Here is a 23,296-nt window from a genome sequence, read left to right as displayed (position 1 = left end):
TCTGATGAGTTCTCGACCGACGGCTCAAGTTTCGATTGTCTTGCGTGCTTCCGTGCTTGGCTGGCGAAAATAGATGGCATGAATGATTCTGGGCACCACTCCCTCGACCACTCCAAGTGACGAATACGCACTATGAGATCACCAACTGGTACTCCTGTTATAACGTTAGCTTCAAATTTCCAGGACTGTCAATTCGTGCCTGGTCTTACCTCCAATAAATAGCAGACCATTTCGAACCATAGATGCCGGTAGACCGTAACTCCCGAGCAGCAACATGCTTGGAGGAGTCGCAATACGAATAACCAAGTCACCCAATGAGCCGCCATGTTTGAGATAACCGGAAACAAAGTCCCCGGCAGCGGCAACTGGCCCGAGATTATCGTAAATTCGAGAAACTGTCAGACTTGCTTGCTCGATTTTCTCTACATGGACCACGAATAATTCAGTTGCATTGGTGAGGATGACTGAAATCTGCTGCATTTTCTACACAGATATTAGTCTGATCTACCTTGATCTCAGGCGGGTATCTTACCTTGTACATAGTATCAGTATGCTCGGATGTCACCTCAATTCGTGTCATAAGATCTTGCTGTTCGCGGTCAGAAACTGACAAATCCAAGGGGGCGAAAACTCCTACCATTAAGCCAGCCATGTCGCTGGCAGATTCTTGATTCTTCTCTGCCATTTCATGCAGAACTTCAAAGCGAGCCTGAATATTGTTCGTCGACAGTGATAAGGCCTGCTCATGCATTGCAGCCATTTGAGCATTTCCTTCGTCGGCTGTCTTGAAGAGAGCTTGTAGAAATTGCTGTATATCGGCGCTGCCCTGCTTCACGGATTTAATCGATGATGCAACATCCTGTCTCAAGTCAGAGGTCATTCATATATAACCAGGTCCGAAAATAAAGGACTTGCCTTGATATCACTCGATACTGTTTTGAATGAGGCTTGAGCCTTCTTGCCCATATCCTCCATCTGACTCTTGAACCTATCGACAATTGAATTTGTTTCACGAGCATGGGCTTCCAATTCAGCCCGCATGTTCTTCAAGTCCGCCTTTAACCCGCTTGAAAATTCGGTCATCATCTGCACAAGCTTCTTATGCGATTGAAACAGCTGGTCTTGATGCTACTGTTAGCATGTTACAACGGAAGTTTCAGAACTCACATACCATTGTCCATATCGATGCTGGAAGCACGACAGAAAAGCAAAGCAGTGTCACGTCGACTTAACCAGGTCATATAAGGCTTCTCTTGCTCGGAAAGCGATGTCAAGCATGCTCCCACAACATCAGCTGGCACAACCAATGTATCCTGATTTTCACGATCAGCTTGGAACAATGCGGCGCTGGAGAGTGCCCAACATGACTGTGGGACGGCCATCTTGACATCTTCCATATCACATATTGTCAACGCAGCTGCAAAACTCTCAACATGGTTCTTCTGCAAGCGTGACTTCGTGGGCAGGAGGTTTTCCTCATTGACATTTTGGAGTCCTCGGCAAGTGTTCATCAGCAGCTGAGCCGCGAGTCTATGACAGAGAGGTTCGTCTTGAAGACGCTTGAGTTCTAGCATTGCCTTGTCGTAGAATTCAGGTTTGCTTTGCAGTGAATTGGAACTTTCGGGAGATTTTGTGGACTCTGCAACATCTAGAGAAGGTCAGTTTGAAGCAGAGAAATTGAGCCATAGTTGTTACCAATGCTGAAAGCTGTGGTCCGCGAATTCCCGAAGAGGTTGAACGCGCAGCCCACAGTTGCCAATGTCACCAGCGTGATGACTTGTGATGTCTTCATGATGTTCGATTACGGGTGGCCCGTCAAGTTTGGCTGTGAGAGATTGATTAGGTACGAAACATGAATTGAAAGGGAAGATGGGAATCCGTACCTTGAGTGAATGATTTGGATGATACGGGCGATGAGGTGTGAGAGCACGTTGAACGTTGAGTCGTCTTTACTATGGAATCATCGATAGTAGTTGAGTGATAAGGTAGAGGAAGAGGTTGAGGTCGAGCTCGATGTACTTGGTGATGTTGAAAAGAGATGAGGGGGGGGGAAGGAAAGAAGATGAACCCTGAGAGACTATGAGTGTGGAGAAAGTTTGGTCGAAGATTGACATAAAGTCTTGCTGGTGGGAAAGACAGTGAATGTGAGAGAGAGCGGCTTGGACGGTGTTTGTATAATCGTCGAAAGAGAGTGTGAGAACGAGTGGGAGTGTCGAAGATATACACGAATTGCAGAAGTGAATCTAATTTCAACGCGTGCTTGAACATATTACGCTAACTTTCCTCTGCGACCGCTCCTGCCATCCATTGGCTCTTTTGGCCTCAAGAAGTAACTGCGAAACTATTCCGAATGAATGCTAAGGTAACGAATACCAAACCTCAAATAATGTGATTTCCAAGTACATGTAGTGCACCATCTTAGTGAAGATGCATAGAATAACGCCCTGAAGTGAAACAAATTTCGGATAATCGCAAAAGTAATACTGATACAATGATCCACAGATAGAATCTAGCCATTATTCACTTAATCAGTCTCTCTCTTGCAGAAGTTGCAACTCTTCCACGCTCTCGATCGTCGCTAATCATTCATGAATGAAGAGGGAACTCCGTACCAGCAGCTGTTACGTGGCCTCACCTGTCAAACAGCAGCTTGCTTTCATTGACGTAATTTTGAGGAAGCCTACTCGGGTACAGTATTGGACAATTATCCCAATCATATGTATTATTCACTTCGAAAGCCCCCCCCCCCCTTTCCAATGCTAAGGCCTACAGGTACCAATAGTTGATGAAGAGACAACTGATCTGTAAAGGACAAAACCAGAGCCCGGCGAAACAGGCGGAGGGCTTATCTCATGCAGTGCGTTACGGGCATGTATAATGTTCAGGCAGCGTGGGCCATGAGAAGTATTTGCAAACAAATTAAGATGAATTCAAGTTCTCCACCGCACCGCTCGTCCCAACCTAGCCGATGTTGTCTGCAGTCACGTGCGCCTTATCAAATCATGAACCTCAAAAAATATCGAAGCTCTATTGAGCTTCCCGAACCGCAAAGCATACACGCCATGCTTTCCTCAGCACGGAGCAAAGGGCTCGAGAGGGCAATCGCCTCAGCTCCTTCTGCCTCTTTACCAGCATTCCTCCTCCCGGCCTTCCCAATCGCTTCCTCACGCTCTTTCTCTTCCTCTCCTTCTCGCGCGTCGCAAATCGGGAGAGCACCTCTGTCGATACCTCCAGGTGTAGACTTCAATGTCCTACCTCCACCTGCACGGAAGAATGGGTACTTTTCGCCAGTAGCCGCGAAGTCGACGGTGCAGATTACGGGGCCTTTGGGTATGTTGTGCATGGAATGGGAATGAGAATGGAAACTAATTGGTTGCAGGCAAGATGTCGATGACTATCGCGCCGTTCATAAAGCTGGAGCATGATGCTGCTACGCGGAAGGCATTTGTTACAGTTGAAGATAAGGAGATTAAGAAGCAGAGGGAGATGTGGGGTATGTCCCATCTACAATCCTTCTATTAAGTTTAATACTGATTCAAAGCAGGTACAACTCGCGCATATCTACAAAACCACATCCTTGGCGTATCAGAAGGCCACACGGCAATTCTTAGACTAGTAGGGGTTGGGTACAGGGCCACGGTTGAAAACACTGCCACCACGGTGCCTTCAGAATTCGAAGGCCAGCAATTCGTTTCGTTGAAGGTTGGGTATTCGCATCCGATTGAGCTACCTGTACCGAAAGGAGTCAAGGCTTCTGTTCCGCAGCCGACGAGAATATTGCTAGAGGGTGTGGAGAAAGAAGTGATTCTGCAGTTTGCGGCCAAAATACGAATGTGGAGAAAGCCGGAGCCATATAAGGGGAAGGGGATCTTTGTAAATGGGGAGACGATCAAGTTGAAGGCTAAGAAGATCAAATAGTCGATGTTTTATATTTGTATTATATGGGGTTACGTTGTAGGCATAGATTCCGATGTCATGACGAACGCAATAAGATGTTGGAAGTGTATTTCTTGGCTTATGTAAATCTCTATTTCTTGTAGAGAACCTCCATGACAACTGCAAGAACTTGATCATGGACTGCTGCTGGTGCAGCTACAACTCCCTTGTTCTCAGCAAGTGTTCTGCCTTTACTGAAATCAAGTCTTCTCCCTAGAGAGTCCGTGACTTGTCCGCCTGCCTCTCTGACGATAAGATCTCCTGCTGCGTGATCCCAAATCTTCTCCTGGTAAGTAGCGCTAACGGGCAGCCGAAGATAGATATCTCCAGCTCCTCTTGCAATAGAAGCATACTTTGCTTGGGAGTCCATTCTGACACTAGGCTTGCTGATGTTCAATTTCGTTGCAATGGCACTCTGGTCCCCGTGAGATGAGTGACCTGCTTCAACACTTTCGCAGAAGGTTGCCAGCGTAATGTCTTTGACTGGCTTCATGTGAATGGGCTGACTCTTTGCCAGCCCAGCAGTCCCTAAAGGTCGGCTCGTTGCACCTTGGTCTAAGACCGCTGAGAACAAGATACCCTTTCCTTCCGAATCGGTCTGGTCCACACCAGCATCTGCAGTCAGAGGGGCAGAATCATCAACTGGCAGGTTAGGACATCCCAGCACACCCACTTTGACATCTCCATCAACCATAAGTGCCAGACAGACGGCATATTGTCCACCTCTGAGAAAACCCTTAGTGCCGTCGATTGGGTCTAAAGCCCAGATCCTCCCCTTGCTGCCGCCAGCACTGCTACCAGCATCGATGGCATTCAGCATAGCGTCGACAGTCTCGATTGGACCTCCAAGTACTTTTTCTGCATTCGTGTCCGTGAGATTTGTGCCTTCAACCAATGCCCAGATCTCATCACGTAGCTTGTGATCTTGTCTCAAAGTGCTAGCCTCCTCCTCGCCAACAACTTCATCATCCGGAAAGTTCTTCTTAATAGCTTGAATTATGAGAGCCTGAGCACCAAAATCTCCAATTGTGACGGGAGACTTGTCATCTTTAGAGATGGTGCCTTTGGCTTTCTCGTGGAAAACCTTCTTGGTCAGGATAGCAGCTCTTTGTACCGCTAACTCGGCTACCTCCAATTCCTTACTGTAGGTAGACATTTGGGGAGCTGAAGAGAGGGCTTTTGATGAAGGGAGATGTTGGGAAACAAGAGAAATGCGAGACCAGAATTTCGTTATGGCAGCCAGAATGAGGATAATCAAGGAGATGAATAGAATCCTGCGTGGTATTCGTAGTATTGAAGAGCTACGGCGGCTGAAGCGGGGTCCTGATGGCTTATGGGAGCTCTTGTAGTCGGGCAATATCTTGAGGGTTTTGTTGAAGTTTGGTGACATGAAACGTAAGCCGAAGGCCTGACTTCAGTGTAGAGTAAGTTGTCAAGAAAGTATTTGCATTTGGAGTTGGAGTTGGAGTTGAGGCCTTTCCAAAGGAAAAGCAAGTCCTTAGCATGGATTTGCCGTGGGGCAACGCAACATAACAAGGATCGCACGGACCACATGGACATACAAGCTGGGGGATTGTACTGTATCATTTGGGCGACCGACGTTAAACTTTTAAACAATAATCACATCTCACAGCACTCACTGCCAGTAAGTCTCTTTTAGAACACGAATAACTGAGATCGAAGGTCAACCCCGTGGTAGATATGAATGCGACGAAACGGAAATTCAACGCTCTTTTGAGTGGAATTGGGAACAAATCAACCACCTCTTTATCCTCCAAAGAAGTAAACAATGCCTCACGAACCGACTTGACGCCTGCCAGCGACCCAGATTCACAGGCTAAAAAGCGCCGGACTAGTAACTCCGATTCAATATCATCCCAAAATACATCGCACGTTACCTCAAGGCTTTTGACCAAAAGTTCGACGAAAGCTATGCCACACACGAAGTCGACATCCCTGGCAACGGCCGTGGTGACTACAGAGTCCCCCAAATACACACCCTGGGATCGCGAACAATTTCTCAAGCGTCTTAAATCATTCTCGAACTTGACAGACTGGACACCGAAGCCGGCGAGAGTCAATGAGGTGGAATGGGCGAAACGGGGTTGGGTCTGCCAAAAGTTTGAGAGGGTACGGTGCTGCTTGTGCAATGTGGAAATACTTGTGAAACTTAATAAAAAGGAAGTGGATGGTAAAGAGGAACCGGTGTATGTTGCGCAGAATATTGGTATGTTTACAAATCCGAAAATAATGGTGTCTTTGCTGACGTTTGGCAGAAGATGCTCTTGTGGATAAGTATGTGGAGCTTATTGTTACTTCACACGAGGAGAATTGCCTTTGGAGGAAAAGAGGCTGTGATGGTAAGTTTATTTTTGAGCAAGGCTAGATCGATCTTTAACATCGTATCCAGATTCGATATTCAAATTACCTCTCAGTAATGCCGAAATGACCATCCAAGCACTCCGTGAGCGATATAACGAGCTTTACAATAGAAGCGAGAACCTCCCGTACCCTTTCAACATGCGAACTCCTCCAGACTTTGATTTGGATCTTATTCTGAGCTATCTACCAAACAATTTCTTCGTCTCGCCAGATACATCTGAAGATGTTCCACCCGCAAAAGTCAATAAAGTCGCATTTACCATGGCACTGTTTGGATGGCAAGGTTATAAGCACGAGAGGCTAGGAGTTCAGTCTGGATCCGTGTCATGCCAAGCATGCTTCAGAGTGCTTGGTCTGTGGATATTCAAGAGCAAAGAAATCAACGAAGCTGGTGAAGAAGTGGCTAACCCGGTAGTAAACTGCCTGGATATTGTCAAAGAGCATAGGGACTATTGCCCGTGGCGCAACGCAGCTTCTCAGAATGGACAGAAAGCTACGGAAAGTTCTGAAAGCACTACCCTAGCTGGATGGGAGATAGTGCTACGAGTATTGAAAAACGACCACTATCTCCGCCACGGTAACGAAATGCAAGCCGCGAGAGCTTCCATGCCTGTAGCTTCCAAGCCTGTAGCTTCTGATGATGCTGTCAGTGAGATCCATAGTACTCTGGAGGAGGATGAAGATGCTAAGAGTAGAGATGAGAAGGACAAGCAGCGGTGGGCAAGATTGAGACGGGTTAAGAGTTTGTTTGATACGAAAGGAGGAAAGAAAGGGAAGAGGCCCGAGTCTCTGGGGAAGCCAGCGACGTGATAGTCTCTATAACAGGATATCGATTGGCCTAGGAAGAGGGAAGAGATTCACCTTTATTATTGGCGTCGGGGTAGCAAGGATTGAGATACCCTATAAAAATAATGATAATGATATGCTTGGTCGGACTATGGTTTATAACTTACTTGACATCCTAGCTGGAACCCCAGGCCTGAACCAACCTGAATAGCTCGCTGCACACTCATGAGAAGTCTCAATAGGAGCGCTTCTCATACTGATCACCCAAGACGTCTTCGGACAAAACTATAAGGCCTCTTCGTCCGCGAACTCGTGATGGCGTGATATTACGCGTAAAGTGGTTTCCTATTTCGGATTGTGTTGCCTATGACGACAGACGTGACTTGCTTGTACGGAAGTAGCGATCCAAGTTGATCTTCTTTCAAACATCACGATAAACAAGGACAAGTCAACTCGCCGACTTCATGAGGTACTTCTTACTTCTTGCATCCAGCATCCCCATCATTTCGGCTGATATCGATTAATAGAGGTGCTTTTACTCCTCATAACACCCTAGGATCAAGGGAAAATCCGACTTTCATACAACCAAGCCCAGATCAACAACAGGAACTGCCCGACTTCCCCCGAACAATACCTCGCACGACAGAACAGTTGGAGTGGGATCGGCACATTGATTCGGAAGCATCCATAAAGCCTTTCTACGTTTTAGGGCGTTTGAGCGACATTGGAGACTCGAGTTCTCTGTTCTCCAATACCCCTCCCCCTCCATCATTCGACTTTACCGAAGGCATCAGGGCAGCACACTCCAAGTCTCCAATACCTTTTGTGTTTGGTGTATCTGAGGAGGAGTACACAGTCTCAGCCCCTCGACGGATCAAGATGGTCAACGAACGATCGCCTGTGAAGGCGCCTCTGAATCCCGTGGAGCCCAACGACCAAGCACCTAGGATGGCAGAAAGTGCATATCCATCCAAGCCTCCATCGAGTGTCCCCCAGTTTGGACAGCCCACTCTCCCGAACTCACCCTTCAATCGACCACAACCTCAGACTCAATTTCAATCTCAGCCTAAACCGTCGGCCCTCTTCATTCAGCCAAAATCTCGACCAGAGCATCATAGAGATGCACCTGGTATGATATCCTGATCATCTTCCACTGTCATAGGCTGACTAATACACCTCTATAGCACATCCACATCTTCACGCTATGAAGGATGCCACTCGAAAGGTCGTGGATCCATTTTTGCCAAGGGCTCCCGCAGTTTATAACACAGCTCCGGTTCCTGCACCGATGCCTATAGTACCATCCTTCACTACGACGAAACAAATGGCAGCCCCCAGCTTCGGGTCATCAGGGAACGTATATGGTGGCTTCCAGTCGGTCAACCCTTCCAGCAACTACGTTGACCTTACCACAAACCAATATCGTACATCTACTATGCCTGATCCATTTACATTTGTTGATCCTGCTAAAGCACAAGAGGATCTTAAAGCACTATTGGAAGGTGTGATGGAAGATGAAGATGATGTGCCCAGAACTAGATCACGAAGAAAGAGAAAGGATGCTGAGGTTGACAGCCTTACAGCTAAGTTAAAGGGTCTCGACGTCGATGAAGAGAAGCTCGAAGTCGCCTCGGACGATGAAGAGGACGACGGAACTGTTGAGGGCATCAAATTCAAGTTGCTTCCCCACCAAGTTGAGGGGCTTGAGTGGATGACAGACAGAGAGCTTGGTACCGGCAAGAAGGGTAGAGTTCCTAAGGGAGGAATTCTTGCAGATGACATGGGACTTGGAAAGACTTTGCAGTCCATCGCTCTCATCCTCAACAACCCAAAACCAACGGATGAAGATGTTCTTGCGAAACGGAAACTGCCTTCCGGTGTTGAAAAGTGTACTTTGGTCGTGGCTCCTTTGGCACTCATTCGTCAATGGGAGGCCGAAATCAAAGACAAAGTCGCGAGCTCGCATTCGCTCCGTGTAATTGTTCACCATGGACCTCAACGCACCAAGCGTTTTCAAGACCTAAAGAAATATGACGTTGTGATTACAACATATCAGATTATGGTCTCTGAATTCGGCAATTCCTCTGATAGCGACAATGGTATTAAGGTCGGATGTTTCGGTCTTCACTGGTATAGAGTTATTCTTGACGAGGCTCATACAATCAAGAACAGAAATGCCAAAGCCACTCAAGCCTGTTATGCTCTGCGGAGCGAGTATCGATGGTGTTTGACTGGAACACCTATGCAAAATAACTTGGACGAGTTACAGAGTTTGATCAAGTTCTTACGTATCAAGCCATATGATGATTTGCGAGAGTTCAAGGACCAGATAGACCGGCCTCTAAAGAATGGGCGTGGCGACGTAGCTCTCAAGCGTCTCCGGGCAGTCTTGAAGATCTTCATGAAGCGACGTACCAAGGATATTCTCACAAAAGAAGGTGCGTTGAATCCGGGTGGAAAACCATCTGCTCCGGGAGAAGAGAGCACAACCGGATTCAAGGTCACCACACGAAAAATTGAGAAGATCGCCGCGATATTCTCACCTGAAGAGCGTCGCTTTTATGAACGTCTTGAGCAGCGGACGGACGCCAGCATTGAGCAGATGATGAGCGGCGAGAAAGTCAATTATGCCAGTGCTTTAGTCTTGCTCTTGCGTCTCAGACAAGCCTGTAATCATCCAAAGCTAGTTGCTGGCAAGCTTGCGAAGGATAGCGAGGCTCTTGCAGGTGACACATCGAGTCAAAAGGCAAAAGCATCAAATGCAGACGTTGATGAAATAGCCGATATGTTTGGAGCTTTGGGCGTTGGCTCCAAGAAATGCGAAATTTGTCAGCTTGAACTCGGAAAGCAAGCTGTTGCAGACGGGGCTATTCGATGCTTGGATTGTGAAGCAGATCTCGAGGATATCAGTAAGAAGCCCAAATCTCGGAAAGATAAGAAGAAGAAGAAGAAGAATGTTGTCAAATCAGAGGCCAATCCCGTTGTCCGGAAGCCCCGAAACCGGGCTATCATCACTGACAGTGATGATGAGGAGGGATCCTGGGTTGTCCCAGAGGCAGAACAAGGGTCGCTAAAGCTTGGAAAAGCTGGTGGTCTTGCTGATGAGAATGCCGAAGGCGGCGGCGAGTGGCTTGATTCGGACGATGATACGTTCCCGGATCTTCAGCACATTGGCGCTCTACAAAAGCCAACCAAAGTTGACACATCTGACTCTGGCTCTGATGATGACGAGGATGAAGATGAGACCGATTCTGATGAGGAGGTCGAGGACGAATTTCAGTCGGATTCGGACGAGGAAGCTCAGCTTGCCACGATAGTAACCTCGACTAAGATCACCCACTTGATCCAGATCCTCGGCAAGGAAATTGCGGAGCATAAGTTCATTGTCTTCTCACAATTCACATCGATGCTGGATCTCATCGAGCCTTTCCTGCGCCAGAAGGGATTCAAGTTCACCCGATATGACGGGAGTATGAGAAATGACCTTCGCGAGGCATCTCTCAGTAAATTGAGAAACGACAAAAGCTGTCGAATTTTACTTTGCAGTCTCAAGTGTGGATCTTTGGGTCTGAATCTCACTGCCGCTACTCGAGTTGTAATTTTGGAGCCATTTTGGAACCCAGTAAGTTCAACTGCATGTGCTTCACTTTGTGAATATTGCTAATGAGAGATAGTTCGTGGAAGAGCAGGCTATTGACCGAGTCCATCGTCTGACGCAGAAAATTGATGTAATCGTCTACAAGATTACTATCGCTGACTCAGTTGAAGAGCGGATTCTAGACCTTCAAGAGAAGAAGCGCGAGCTTGCAAAGCAGACGCTGGAAGGTGGCAAGGGTGCTGCAGGAAAGTTTGGAATGCAAGAGATCTTGCAACTCTTCCGTCGTGATGCTGAACACGCTCCCCCGGGTCCCGCCGCTGCACAATACGATCTTGGGTCTAAGCCAAGAATATTGAAGGACGGCCTCAATACGAACAGTGGTAGCTCGAGTCGAGAGGCATCTCAGTCTGGCGCTCGCAAGGTCACTCCTCTTACAACTCGGCCTACTAGCTCTTCTACGAGGGAGAATGATGTTTATAGTAGAAGATGGTAAATCCGTTCTTGAAAGCAGATTTGGGCTACTTAGCATAGAATATGGTTAGATTTGTATGGATGTTGGAGTATGGCGTTGGATGGTCAGACTACACAATGACAACGGAGGAAGATACCCGCTTGGAGAAAGGGGTTTAAGGGGTTCTTGTTATTTATATTTCCAATAGATGCACAATGAGTTCGACCTAACTTGCACATACTTGGGGCCTTTTTGTGAAACTTGTACAACGAACTTCCGCGGGATAGATATCATTCCGAAAGGGTTCCGCTCCTTAGCGGGGCGGGGGGTTGAAAAGTAATGACGTAGACGTCTATGGTAATGAGCTCCATAATCAAAACAATCTCAAGCTGCTTCTTTATTTTCTCCTCCTCAGCCGATTTAGCATTGATTCCTAAGAACGTAAATCTCACGTTCCTCACCAGTGCGTTTGGTCTTCAATTGAAATTTCACCATACATGAGCTTTGCAGAGGACTAACTCTCACTTTCCAGCTACACCTACTTCTCCTCCCAAACTCAACCCACAAAATCACAATGCCGCCCTCCAACATCCTCTCCCAGCTCCGCCTAGCCGGCATCCGCGTCCCTCAAACCTCCATGCGCCACTTCTCGCAGCATCGCTCATCTCAATACCCGCGAAAAGACAGCCAGAACAAGGATAGCATCGATACTGAAGCAACAGAGTACACAAAGTCTGGGACGGACGATCAGACTGCCGCTAATGAGGACGCGGCGTTTAATCCTGATATTACTAGTCCCGAGGCAGAAAAAAAGGCTGCGGGGAAGGGGAATGAGGTTAGTTTAGTTCGGTCTTTATTTTGTCTCTCTCTATTGTGGGTCAGGTGGTGAGGGAAGAGAGGAGAGAGAATGGCTAATGTGATGTTTGTTGTGATAGGGTAAGACCAATGGTAATCCGTTGGAGGTTAGTCCGGCGAATAGGGATATTAGTCATCAGACGGATGGGCAGCATGCTGGTGCGGAGAATAGTAGAGGAGGAAGTGGTAAGCAGAGTGGATTTGGGGGCCCGCAGAAGAAGGGTGGTAGTTGATAAGATGCCGTAACGTAGTTATTGAGGATGTGGGTATTGATTGTATGAACAAAGAGCAAACCCTAGTATTATGATAGACTGTACATATGTCACAAAAGCAGCGTATTCGTCTGAACTTTAAAGCAGAGCCTGTAGCAAAAACTCCATCTGGGTATCACAACTCAAGCCTTCCATTCCGTCCGTCCCAACCTCACAACATCCGATTGTTCCAGCACCCAGACCTTCGGCACACTCTCACCACCCTCCAGTGCCTTGAGTCCAGCACTAACAGCAGCTTTGGCAATGACATCTTTGTCTTGGGCCCAAAAGTCCACAGCCCATTTCCCAAGCAAACTCATGCATCCAGCAATCTTCCTTATCGCGAACTCAGCCGGCCGGCTCTCCTGTCTATCCCCTGTAATCAAGCCCGGGCGCACAAGAACCGTATGTTCGAAGCCTAGCTCCTTGACAGCTTCCTCTAGTTCCGCCTTCATCTTTATATACGGGAAGGCTGATTTAATGTTCGCGCCTGTTCCCGAGATGAGCACGTAGACTTTGACGCCGGCAGATTTGGCTGCTGTGGCGAGGGCCAGGTTGAGGTCGTAGTCGATCTTGCGCTGGTTCTCAAAGGAGCCTGCTGCCGCTTTGGTGGTGCCGAGCGCGGAGAAGAGGATGGGTGGGGGGAGGGGAGATGGATGTGAGTTTGGAGGACCATTGGGCGTTGTCTGCGTCGGTTAGGGCCTGTAGTTTCGGGTCTGTGGTTGTGGGGGCGCGGCGGGAGAGGGAGTAGACGTTGGTGATTGAGGGGAGGGCCAGGAGGGTTGACAGGATATGGGAGCCCTGGGAGGCTATTAGTGGTATGCTTTGTAAAACCTAGGTCGAGGAAGAGGAGACTTACTACAAGTCCTGTAGAGCCGACTATTGCTGTGGAAGGCATGATGGAGACGCTGTTGTTAGATGTTGAGCTGGCTGGGATAGTTGTGAAGAATGGTGGTGTGATGATGTATGAAAAGGTAAAAAGGTGTAGCGATGGAGCTTTAAATACTGTAAAGAGAAAGAGATTTGCGACGGTTTTCTCGTCTAGTTAGTCAAACCTTAGAAATGATGCAGACTTCTTGCCCTTATTTCTTGAAATCGGAGATAGTAATAAAAAATTCTGCCATTCGTCTTCTTTGCTGCCTTGGATGCAATGGTCAGCAACGTACATGATTCTTCGATTCCGCCGACACGGTTCTTCTGTGCCGAGGCAAGCATAATTGGAGTATGCGGACGTAAACATCGTCATTGATAACTTCCCGCTCAAACATGATTTTCTCGGGTTGGGAGAAGAACTCTGGATGAACAACTGTATCAACGGAGACTATAGATCAATGTCTAGCAAGAGCAGAAAACAAATGCTTCTTCTTCGTCCAGTCACGTGAATACATATATATTGGTGCCTTACAGCACTGTACTGTACAGTATTCAGCCACTTATTTTCGTCGTATTATCTTATCTGATTTTGATGTTCGGATAAACTTACTACCGGCCCGACCTTTGTGGCTTGCGCTCGCATGGCATGGGCTGTGATTGAAAGGCGTGCTCGCCCGTGCTCTGTTTACGAAGTATTTTTTTGCCCTTCTCTGACCCCCTTGCCCTCCACTTTCGGAAGTAGCGCGATCCAGACATTTTCTGCCTCTTCCCCACATGATAATCGTTCAGGCTAAGCTTGTCTTCATAATATTTTGCCGCTTTACCTTTCTTTCTCTCTTGCAATATACTGGCTTTATTTGATTCCCTTCAATATTTTTATCCTCCAGTTCCTTTGATTACATCTCGCTCACCAGAGCTCGTATTTACTCAGGATGGGTGTACCAATGGAGCTAGATGCTTCGCCCTCTAGAGGGACAAAGCGCAAAGCCGATGGTATCTTGGAGGCATCAAAACGTGGCCAGGTGAGAATATCTACTCGTGTACCAAAAGCTACTTCTAACATGTGCTATCAGGAACCTGCAGGCGGCCAAGTACTGGAAAGCACCTGGAACACCGAGGAGGAACCCTCCACTTTCCGAAAATTCAAGCCGAAGTCCTCGAGCCTTCCCTTTGGCCAGCCGATTGCCTTTTCCTCCATCAGCGGGCCAACATATGTCACAGCCCAAACTCTAGTTCAACAGGTAGCCTATGCTCTATCCGACAAGATCTTCTCATACTCTCCGGAGTCATTCGACCTGGATGTTGCTGTAAAGAGCTGGGCTGCGTCCAAGATTGAAAATGCCAATGGATACACTACGGAGGTCGCATCAATGCAAACACGTTCTGGAGCCGGTTCGATTGCATTGGGATACATGTTCTCAAAGGATTTCGACCTTGCCAAGAGACACATTCCTCAATCGCTTCTTGCCTCTTCCTCTAGCCTCCACAACCTGCGATCTGCCTTGGACCAACTTTCACTACTTTACTCTGTTGCAAACCCTTTTGTTGCCCATGTCGCCGCCGTCGACTATGCTTCAGAGGGCCTTGTGACTGACTACGCTAGTGCTTTGACCGTAGCAGAGGAGTTGGGACTTGGGCTTCTTGCTAGTTCTTCTGCTTATGAAGCTCAGCACATGTCTTTGTTCTCTACGATTCTTGCTACTGTGCTCCCGACAATTCATGTGTACGATGGCATACATGTGGGGCGTGATACTCTACCTGTCATCGACATTCTAAGCCAAGGGGGGCTAAGCACTACCTATACAAATGTTCTCAAGAGTCTGGCAAAGGTTGGCAAGCGGGCGGATGCTGAGAGCAAAGTTGCCCATCTCCTGGAAGCGTTTAACAGCGAACTCGGAACTGCATACGGGCTTTTCGAATATCACGGCCACGCCAATGCTGAGACTGTTCTCGTCGTGTTTGGAAGTGTTGAAGGTTCGCTCGCAAAGCAAGTTGCTGAAAAGCTGTCTCTTGATGGTAGCAAAGTTGGTGTCGTAAATGTCCGCGTTTACAGGCCATTTTCTGAGGAGGCTTTCTTGAAAGCACTTCCATTTTCTGTTACAAATATCGCTGTACTTGGTCAAGTCTCGGACCAGACTGCGGTGTCAGAGCCAACCACTCACTCAAACCTGTATGAGGACGTGTTGGCTGCAGCAGTATTTTCTGATAACTTCGCTGCACCGCCTTCTATTGTGGACTACAAGTATGCTCGCGCAGAGTCGTTCACGCCTTCTTCGATTGCGTCTATCTTCAAGGAACTGACCAGCAAATCTACCGAAGACGTTGAGCGTATCGAGCTACTCGACGCCAGTGTGGTTGAGCAGTACACGTTCTGGGATCTAGAAGATTCGAAAGCTGCCACCGCTCCATCAGCTCTCAGCAAGTTATTGTCTGGTGACTCGAGCAAGCACATCTTCACAAACGCTTCCCACGATAATTTTGTGCAAGGCGGGACCACCAGAACCGATATACGAAGCTCCAAGAAGTCAATTGAGGCTTACTACCCAATCGAGGAAGCCGATGTTGCATTCGTTGGCGAGGAGAAATTACTCAAGGAAATTGGTATTCTTAAGGGTATCAAATCCGGTGGCAAGCTCATTGTGAAACTACCAGGCATCAAAGATGAAGATGTGGAGAAAAAGCTGTCTACCGCCACCCGGAACGACATCAAGTTCCGAAACATTCAGTTGTTCGTGCTTGATCCTGCGTTATCTGCTGCCCATGAGAAAGACGCGGCTACTGAAATCCTTCTGAGCGAAGTGGCATTCCTGCAGGTCGCCCGACCAGATCTTCTCGAGGTTGGCCTTGAGAAACTTGCCACAATTAATGGCAGTTTAGATTTATTAACGGAAGTCGCGGCTGATTTGGAGAAGGCTCTTCGACCAATTGAGATCCCAGAGTCATGGGCCGAGGTTGAGGTTGATGCTGTGGTAGTTGACCTTCCGAGAACTATCAAGTCGAGCAGCTTCACTGGATTCGACAAGGAGGATACTGAAGCACCGTCCTTCTTACGCAACTGGGAATCTGTTGCAAAGGGACTTGCATTCAAAGAAGCTTATGGTACCAAGAGTGCTCTGAGACCGGATCTTCCCACGAAGACTTATGAGATTACTGTCCAGGAGAACCGTCGCTTGACTCCTTCGAGTTATGATCGTAACATCTTCCACATTGAATTTGATCTTGGACAATCTGGCCTTACTTATGATATTGGAGAAGCTCTTGGTATTCACGCAGAGAACAATGTCGAAGAGGTCGAGGAATTTATGGAATGGTATGGTCTAAATCCCGAGGATGTCGTTGAAGTACCCTCCCGCGAGGATCCAGCTGTGCTCGATACTCGAACTGTTTTCCAATCCCTTGTCCAGAACATTGACATCTTCGGCAAGCCCCCAAAGAGATTTTACGAAGCTCTGGCAGAATTTGCCAGCGACGAAAATGAAAAGAAGGAGCTTCTCACTCTTGGTGGACCAGAAGGAGCCAACGACTTCAAGCGCCGCGCCGAAGTTGATACCATCACGTTCGCCGACGTCCTCCTCGATTTCAAATCTGCCCATCCCGACTTTCACGATATTGCGCGCCTCGTCAGCCCCATGAAGCGCCGCGAGTATTCCATCGCCTCCAGCCAAAAAGTAGGCCCGACTTCTGTCGCTCTCATGATCGTCGTCGTCTCCTGGGTCGACCCCAAAGGCCGCGACCGCTTCGGTCAAGCTACCCGCTACCTTAGCCAGCTGCCCCTCGGTGCGAAGGTCACAGCAAGCGTGAAGCCCTCCGTCATGAAACTCCCAGTAAAAGACACAGCACCTCTCATCATGGCTGGTCTCGGTACAGGCCTCGCTCCATTCCGCGCTTTTGTCCAGTACCGCGCTATGCAAAAGGCTCAGGGCAAGGAGATCGGCTCTATCCTCTTGTATATGGGCTCTCGTCATCAGCGCGAGGAGTATCTGTACGGAGAGGAATGGGAGGCTTACCAAGACGCTGGTGTCATCACTCTCCTTGGCCGCGCTTTCTCCCGTGACCAGCCGGAGAAAATCTACATCCAAGACCGCATGCGCCAGTCGATCAGCGATATCATTAAAGCTTATATTAAGGAAGAAGGTGCGTTTTATCTGTGTGGTCCTACGTGGCCGGTGCCGGATGTTACCGAAGTGCTGGAGGAGGCTATTGGGCGGGATGCGAAGGCGGCAGGGAAGAAGGTTGATCCCAGGAAGGAGATTGAGAGGTTGAAAGAGGAGTTGAGGTATGTGCTTGAGGTTTACTAGGTGTGATCTTAGATGCGGACGTGTTCGATAGATGCGGTGTGCTTTTATGAGTAGATAGTCTAGAATATAGAACGGCACTTAGATCGTGTCTTTCTTGTGGACGTGCTCTAGATTCACATGTCTATATACCTGTAGGTTTGCCCCATCATCCCAGCTTCTCTCCCGTTATCACGCGCTACCACCTCGTCTGCCAGTCATAGGGCGTCTCATGAACCCCACAGCTCTTTTCCATTCCTTTCGACTCTTTCACAAAATTAAAGATCGGAAAATGGTTGAAGTAGCACATTTTCTTTGCTTTTTGTCCTGAATAGATAATCAAAAGGCTCATGGGCTTTCTCCTAGTTTACTTAAATGTTTCTGCTTCTTATGCAAGGTAAAAGAAAGGTACCCACCTGGAGCATTCCCCCGCTTCTTCTTTCGCCGAGGAAATCTATCTGTAATACATCACATCTACATAGCCGGATCCTCGGTGTTCATTGTTAGTGCTTGCAAAGTAGTCGCGCTCTACGTTGAGATACCCCCTTTCGCGCCCCCTATTCTATGTCCATCTCCCCCCCAAGGATAGTCTAGCCCCTGGGTTGGCTGTGGGAACTGCGACGGGCACTCTTCACATTTGTGTTATACTGGGTATCTTTGGAGTCGGGTTGGGAATGTGTTTTAGGCTTCCAGAAGTGGCTTCAAATTACTAGCTAGGGGTGTTGAGACTGAATATCTAGAGGAAAGGAAGTATGCCGATAAATTCCTACCTGCTTGGCGACTGTTGGTAATCCTACGTCGGGTCTATCAAGCTTACTGAAAAACATGGGTATTGTCACCTGGAGGCTCAATATAAGACTACAATATTGCTCCACTCTAAACCCCTTCACATCGCTGGTATCAGGAACATCCATCCGCTGGTTGGGTGAATTAGCATTGAACTCCTTAAGATCCAAATCCTTTTTTTTTGTGAAGCATGCCCAAGAGGGGCTTTTCCACTGTACAATCGGCATTGTCTACCGTTGACCCCAAAGCCACAATCCCCCCCCCCCCCCACCCCCCAGTTAGTATGCCGGCTTAGGAGTAAGCTCAAATCTCAATATTAGGCCTTGTATACCTCATTTCTAGCATTCCGGATTCGGCGGCGAGTTTCGTCCAGTTCTGGATCCATCAAGTATCGTTCTAGCTCCGAGGTCGGGTTTTTTGGCGGTATTAATCGGTTGAAGTCTGTTCCTTATCAGTCTGTTCTCCTGAATGCTCCTGCTCCTCCCCATTACTCGTGCTGCTCGGCTCCGTCGCACCAATGGCCCCTCCATCCAAAAATTGCCCTTCGCTATCAATTCGAATAGTGGGAAGTCCTGCTGCACCTCCCTCTAAGTCGTCGCGGGATTTCTCTTTAACAACCGGCTCTCTCGTATTTTTGAGTAATTCGGAGCTCAACGGCCTCACCTGTCCAGTTTTCCACTGGTCAAATGTTCGCCTCCGCTCCACCCCGGTGCTTTTGAACCCCTCTACCGCTGGAGTCTGGACATGCTGAGGATTCCCTGCTGTTACATTTGATTCCACAATTTCCGTTTTCTCGATTTCCGAATTTCTTTTCCACGCCGCAAGTGCTTCCATATTCCTCCTCTTAGCTTCCTCGCTTTGGACTTCGTGCGGCGGCGGTGCGCTACTAAAGAGACTCGATTCTCCAATGAAACCATTCCTTTGCCCATCACCTGTTTTCGAATATCTCGTGTACTTGTGTGGCTCATCCTGATCTAGTTTATAACCACCTAAAAACTCCTTGGTCCCCATGTCCGCTGCCTTTTGTCGTTTACGGGTGTTATGACGTCTCTGCTCCCACCACAGTAATAACACCACGAGTCCCGCGAGGACTGCAAGTCCGACACCTAGTCCTATCCATACCCCGGTCATCTTCAGATGGTGTGTACTTTTCGGCCTGACTGTTTGGCTTGCTGTAGGGATTGGCATAGATGTAGAGGTGGAATACGTCGAGGATGTGTTCGAATCGATGGCTGAGCGAAGTTCGTAGAGCGTGAGAAAGCCATAACCTCCACATGACGTTCTGGCATCGGCACCGCAGGGTGAGGAACAAGAGTTGTCTGTTACGGGCAATGAGTCGTTGGATAGAGTTAGGCCGCAGGAGCATTCTCTTGAATGAGACAAAATGGTTAGTATATGATAGGAGAAGGTACTTGAAGAATTGATCAAAAGGAGAATTGGAAAAGCACCTACCGAGCATTTTCCACAGCAGCGTACGTGTAGCGTCCACCGAGCGGTGTTGCAGCGGCGCAAGCTTCCAAGCACAACGGCACCGTCAGTGCATTAGGTAATGCAAATATCGGGCTTATGTATGAACCGGTCATGCCAAGTGCGCGTTCTGTTACAAAGGATGGAAGTTCATTATAGCATCCTAGGAGTTGATAGACGGGATCTTCATCGACGAATGTCAGGGTGGGCGTTGGAGATGGACTGCCCTCTGGGGTGGTCGCTGAAGGAGTTGTAGCTGAAAGTGTGGTCGCTGGAAGTATGATCGATGAGGTTGTGGTCTCTGATGCTGTGCTTAAAATCCCTACGATACTTATGATATCTTGTGTTGCCACATATGAGAATACATGGGTTAGTAGTACCAAAAGACTTCCTTTGGGACTTGTGCAAAGGTTGGCCATGACAATGACCTATGACTTGGATGAATGTGTAGAACGGAGGAAAGAAGGTATAGAATGCCATGAATACTTGCATTTGTCGTTTCTTACTAAAGATAGCATTTTCAAGGACGACGCAAGCAGGCAGTAATAGGTTGAACAAAGGAAACGAGAGTATTTGCTAATACTAAACAATGGAGGGGCACTAGTCCCTACGACATAGCGACGACATAAAAGAATGCAAAGTACTGTTCTGAAGACAAAGGAATCTGAAGCGTCGACCCCCTCGGGCCAATCATATAGCAGAGGAGCGTTCGTGGTCACATGAGGAAAAGGAGAACATAACATGGATGAAGTAGTGAGTAAACGTAGTGAGTAAACCGTTTCCGAAATCAAAATATAGAAGGCAAGCTTTCTCTTTCCATAAACTAACTGAACGACAGACTTCCTCGACAGTGATAGCTAAGCCGGGCAAGAGAAGAAGAAGAACTTGAAAAGTTGTTCAAAAAAAGGAAAGAAGGAAACCAAAGGTATTTGAAGAAAGTACCATGGCACTAAGCCCTAAGCCCCGAAGCCACAGATAAGGAGTCTTGAAAGGTTTGATCGCATCATAAGAATAATAGGATGCCCTGCCCTTGCGCGGAGCAGCCCGATCTTCTATCTATCTGCGCGTATCTCACTATCTGTCGGTGGCTTCCCCGCCAGTATCTCCATCTGATATCTTTGGCTATACGCTGGAACTATCTCAAGATCTACTGTAACACCCCTTGAGATCCGGGGAAGGAGCTGTACCTGAAGACTATCTAGATCTTAGATACGGGGGGCTTCGACTTGCCTATTGTGGCAGTACATCCCAGGGGTCATGGAGCGAAATACACCTCAGAGGCTCCATCGCTTTATCGTGAAGGGCCATCGAGGGCAGGGCTTGCTGGCATTACATGGTGAAACCGAATAAGAACGCATATTGCAATCAGTTCCCGATAATAATAGATGTCGCCATCGGCATCGCAATCTTTGCGAGTCAGCGAGCGGGCCATTGTTATTGCGATGCGGTATCGATCTCAGGGTCACGGAGACCATGCGTGACAGTGCTTTGGGATGATACCATCTTGAGCTTGGGCGAGTGAGTGCTCACCGTCAAAACGATTACAGGAGCACTGATAAGCTCCAGCTCAGGCCGCAGCTGGCCTGGTATAAAGATGCCGCTTCCCTCGTACATGCTACCTAGATACTTATACCTACGAGTCGCCAAGCCGCTTTGAAATTCTCGATGCTTTTGGCTTTTGAATGAGAATGTCTTCGAATCCGCATCTAGTTCAATCCAATGGAGAATACCTAGGGCACGATCACATGACACATGGTTCTTCAACACCACCTTCCTTTATTCTTCAGCGCGAGTCGGCCGTGTTGGACCTCTCCCTTCCATACCTCATGCCTGTATTCAAGTACCGGTACTCCTTTTCTGGCAGGTCTAACGCCTCGGACCATACATCCTACCTTATCTTCGTCACGGACACTTTACAGTACGAGCCTTTCATGTGCCGCCTGAGCAGCCCGCGGAGCTCGACTCCGACAAATGGATTTAAATGGACTTACATCCCCAGAAGACATCCCGTTTTCTTTCAAAAAGGCTTCTCGGTTAGCGTCGTCCAAATTGCTTTGCTGCTCTTACTCCAACCCCCACGCTTTGCCCCAGCTGTGTCAAGGATTCTTGTCACACCCAGAAAGGGAAGCTTGTCCAGTAAGTATCTGCAGGGCATTTCCTGCATGCAACACCATGGAACACAACTCCGTACTCTCTCCCAGGCCAGGGTTCCTTGAAGGCACATTCCGCCCCCCCGGAGTTCTTCTAAATCGACATCTTCGAAACATCCAAATCAGCCACTAATCCCGGATGACTAGGTGTTCAAGAAGCAGATGGGCAGAGTCCTCCGTAATAATAAGCACTTGGGAAGCTTTGCCGGCATCAAGATTCTTTACGCGTGTTGCCGCGCTATCCTACCGGAGTTGCTCCGAGACCACCCTTTAAGGCTCTAATACGGTATCCAGTCCAGTGTCATGAATTGATCAGGAGATACGGAGGATTGCGTCTCGACTTTATTACCGTCACAGTCTTTATTTTAACGACAATACAAACGCCTAGTTTGGAGCAGATGGGTGCAACGAAAAGTCCAAGATTCGCACTTGCGATGTTATTTCCTAGGAGCGGAGCGGAGATTGTGATTTTGCTGATTGTAGCAGAGTCAAGAACTTAACTCGAACAGGGTTGCGGGGCCCGGCATGCATAAGGTAACTTGTAAAAAATGTTCTCTACAAGTTTGAGTCTGGGGACACTGGACACTGGACACATCCTGGGATCCATTTTGCTATACAAAGACGCAGCATCACACGCATATACACGTTATCAATATAAGAACTCAGCGCTTACGAAACGATGCGGTATTCCGCGGCGACAAGCTTTGACAAAGTTTTGGCCCAGGCCAGGCTACTCGTAGGCATAGAGTAGTATGAAATACGAAGTAGTTATGTAGGTCGCGGGGCTGCTTAGTAGATGTGGAATTAAATGTGGAGGAAATGAAGCTATTAACATTTTATACTTTGTATAACTGTCAAAGGCCGGTCTTGTTTCGTTCATAAGTGGAGAATTCCCGTTCGAAACTCGGAATTCTTCGGGAGCAGTCCTTTCCTCAAGTCGGACATTGTTCTTTACACGGCTAGACTAACAACAGTCCCCCCCAACTTCCCAAAGCTTATAAGGAAAAATGCACTACAGTCACAAGCCTCTCGATAATTGTTTGATTATTGATTATTGTGGCAAACCGCGTCGTCTCGAGGCATTTAGAGAAACTTCCAAAATGGGTAGAGGGTGGATGATATTGTCGGAGCGCCTCGGGCCGATTTTTGTATTTACTGCACTGAGTGAGGAGAAATTAAGCTACTAAAACATTAGTAAACATACTTCGTAATTTGTTTTCATCCTTGGTTACACGGGCGTGGGAGGATCCTACGTGAAGGAGACTGAGCCCCTTCAGGCTGTTGTTCTGAAATGATAGTAGTGCGGGGGTCCAACCCACGATTCCCACGTCTTATTGTCGAAGTAGGGGTCTCCAGTTCCAGGGGTAGCACCCCACTGTGCGTGCATATTCGTATTGACGTCGAGGTCTCTGAAGTACAATCCAGATCTTTGAAGAAGAAGCGCTGGTTGCGAAAAATCTGATACTATGCTGCGGATCTCTCAATCA

The 23,296-nt window shown here is 48.0% G+C and overlaps 7 protein-coding genes across 7 annotated transcripts; 5 read left to right on the top strand and 2 right to left on the bottom strand.

The window, feature by feature from the left end:
• Nucleotides 1-3,062: 3,062 nt before the first annotated feature.
• Nucleotides 3,063-3,918, top strand: MRPL6 (54S ribosomal protein, mitochondrial; the record flags this gene model as incomplete). Its single annotated transcript, XM_031145204.1, has 3 exons — nucleotides 3,063-3,330; nucleotides 3,380-3,493; nucleotides 3,545-3,918. The coding sequence occupies 3 exons, from the start codon at nucleotides 3,063-3,065 to the stop codon at nucleotides 3,916-3,918; spliced, it is 756 nt and encodes a 251-aa protein (XP_031009760.1).
• Nucleotides 3,919-4,027: 109 nt separating this feature from the next.
• Nucleotides 4,028-5,326, bottom strand: LHYA1_G000209 (3'(2'),5'-bisphosphate nucleotidase; the record flags this gene model as incomplete). Its single annotated transcript, XM_031145203.1, has 1 exon — nucleotides 4,028-5,326. One exon carries the CDS (start codon nucleotides 5,324-5,326, stop codon nucleotides 4,028-4,030), a length of 1,299 nt encoding a protein of 432 aa, XP_031009825.1.
• A 287-nt stretch (nucleotides 5,327-5,613) lies between these two features.
• rsm1 (mRNA export factor) lies at nucleotides 5,614-7,128 on the top strand (the record flags this gene model as incomplete). Its single annotated transcript, XM_031145202.1, has 3 exons — nucleotides 5,614-6,163; nucleotides 6,213-6,296; nucleotides 6,347-7,128. Coding segments are annotated over 3 exons (1,416 nt in total), but the record flags the coding sequence as incomplete, so codon positions are not given.
• Nucleotides 7,129-7,983: 855 nt separating this feature from the next.
• On the top strand, nucleotides 7,984-11,195 carry LHYA1_G000207 (putative ATP-dependent helicase; the record flags this gene model as incomplete). The annotated part of the gene is made up of 3 exons (XM_031145201.1): nucleotides 7,984-8,233; nucleotides 8,289-10,726; nucleotides 10,779-11,195. The coding sequence occupies 3 exons, from the start codon at nucleotides 7,984-7,986 to the stop codon at nucleotides 11,193-11,195; spliced, it is 3,105 nt and encodes a 1,034-aa protein (XP_031009821.1).
• Nucleotides 11,196-11,727: 532 nt separating this feature from the next.
• On the top strand, nucleotides 11,728-12,241 carry LHYA1_G000206 (uncharacterized protein; the record flags this gene model as incomplete). The annotated part of the gene is made up of 2 exons (XM_031145200.1): nucleotides 11,728-11,988; nucleotides 12,089-12,241. 2 exons carry the CDS (start codon nucleotides 11,728-11,730, stop codon nucleotides 12,239-12,241), a joined length of 414 nt encoding a protein of 137 aa, XP_031009820.1.
• Nucleotides 12,242-12,402: 161 nt separating this feature from the next.
• Nucleotides 12,403-13,157, bottom strand: fmp52 (Protein fmp52, mitochondrial; the record flags this gene model as incomplete). Its single annotated transcript, XM_031145199.1, has 3 exons — nucleotides 12,403-12,945; nucleotides 13,013-13,060; nucleotides 13,119-13,157. The coding sequence occupies 3 exons, from the start codon at nucleotides 13,155-13,157 to the stop codon at nucleotides 12,403-12,405; spliced, it is 630 nt and encodes a 209-aa protein (XP_031009823.1).
• Nucleotides 13,158-14,064: 907 nt separating this feature from the next.
• On the top strand, nucleotides 14,065-17,430 carry MET10 (Sulfite reductase [NADPH] flavoprotein component; the record flags this gene model as incomplete). The annotated part of the gene is made up of 2 exons (XM_031145198.1): nucleotides 14,065-14,154; nucleotides 14,206-17,430. The coding sequence occupies 2 exons, from the start codon at nucleotides 14,065-14,067 to the stop codon at nucleotides 17,428-17,430; spliced, it is 3,315 nt and encodes a 1,104-aa protein (XP_031009822.1).
• Nucleotides 17,431-23,296: the final 5,866 nt, after the last annotated feature.

This window comes from Lachnellula hyalina (genome assembly GCF_007821495.1).
Source record: "Lachnellula hyalina strain CBS 185.66 chromosome Unknown contig00002, whole genome shotgun sequence".
In the NCBI taxonomy this organism is placed as follows: Eukaryota; Fungi; Ascomycota; class Leotiomycetes; order Helotiales; family Lachnaceae; genus Lachnellula; species Lachnellula hyalina.
This window is presented reverse-complemented; position numbering and strand designations above follow the sequence as displayed.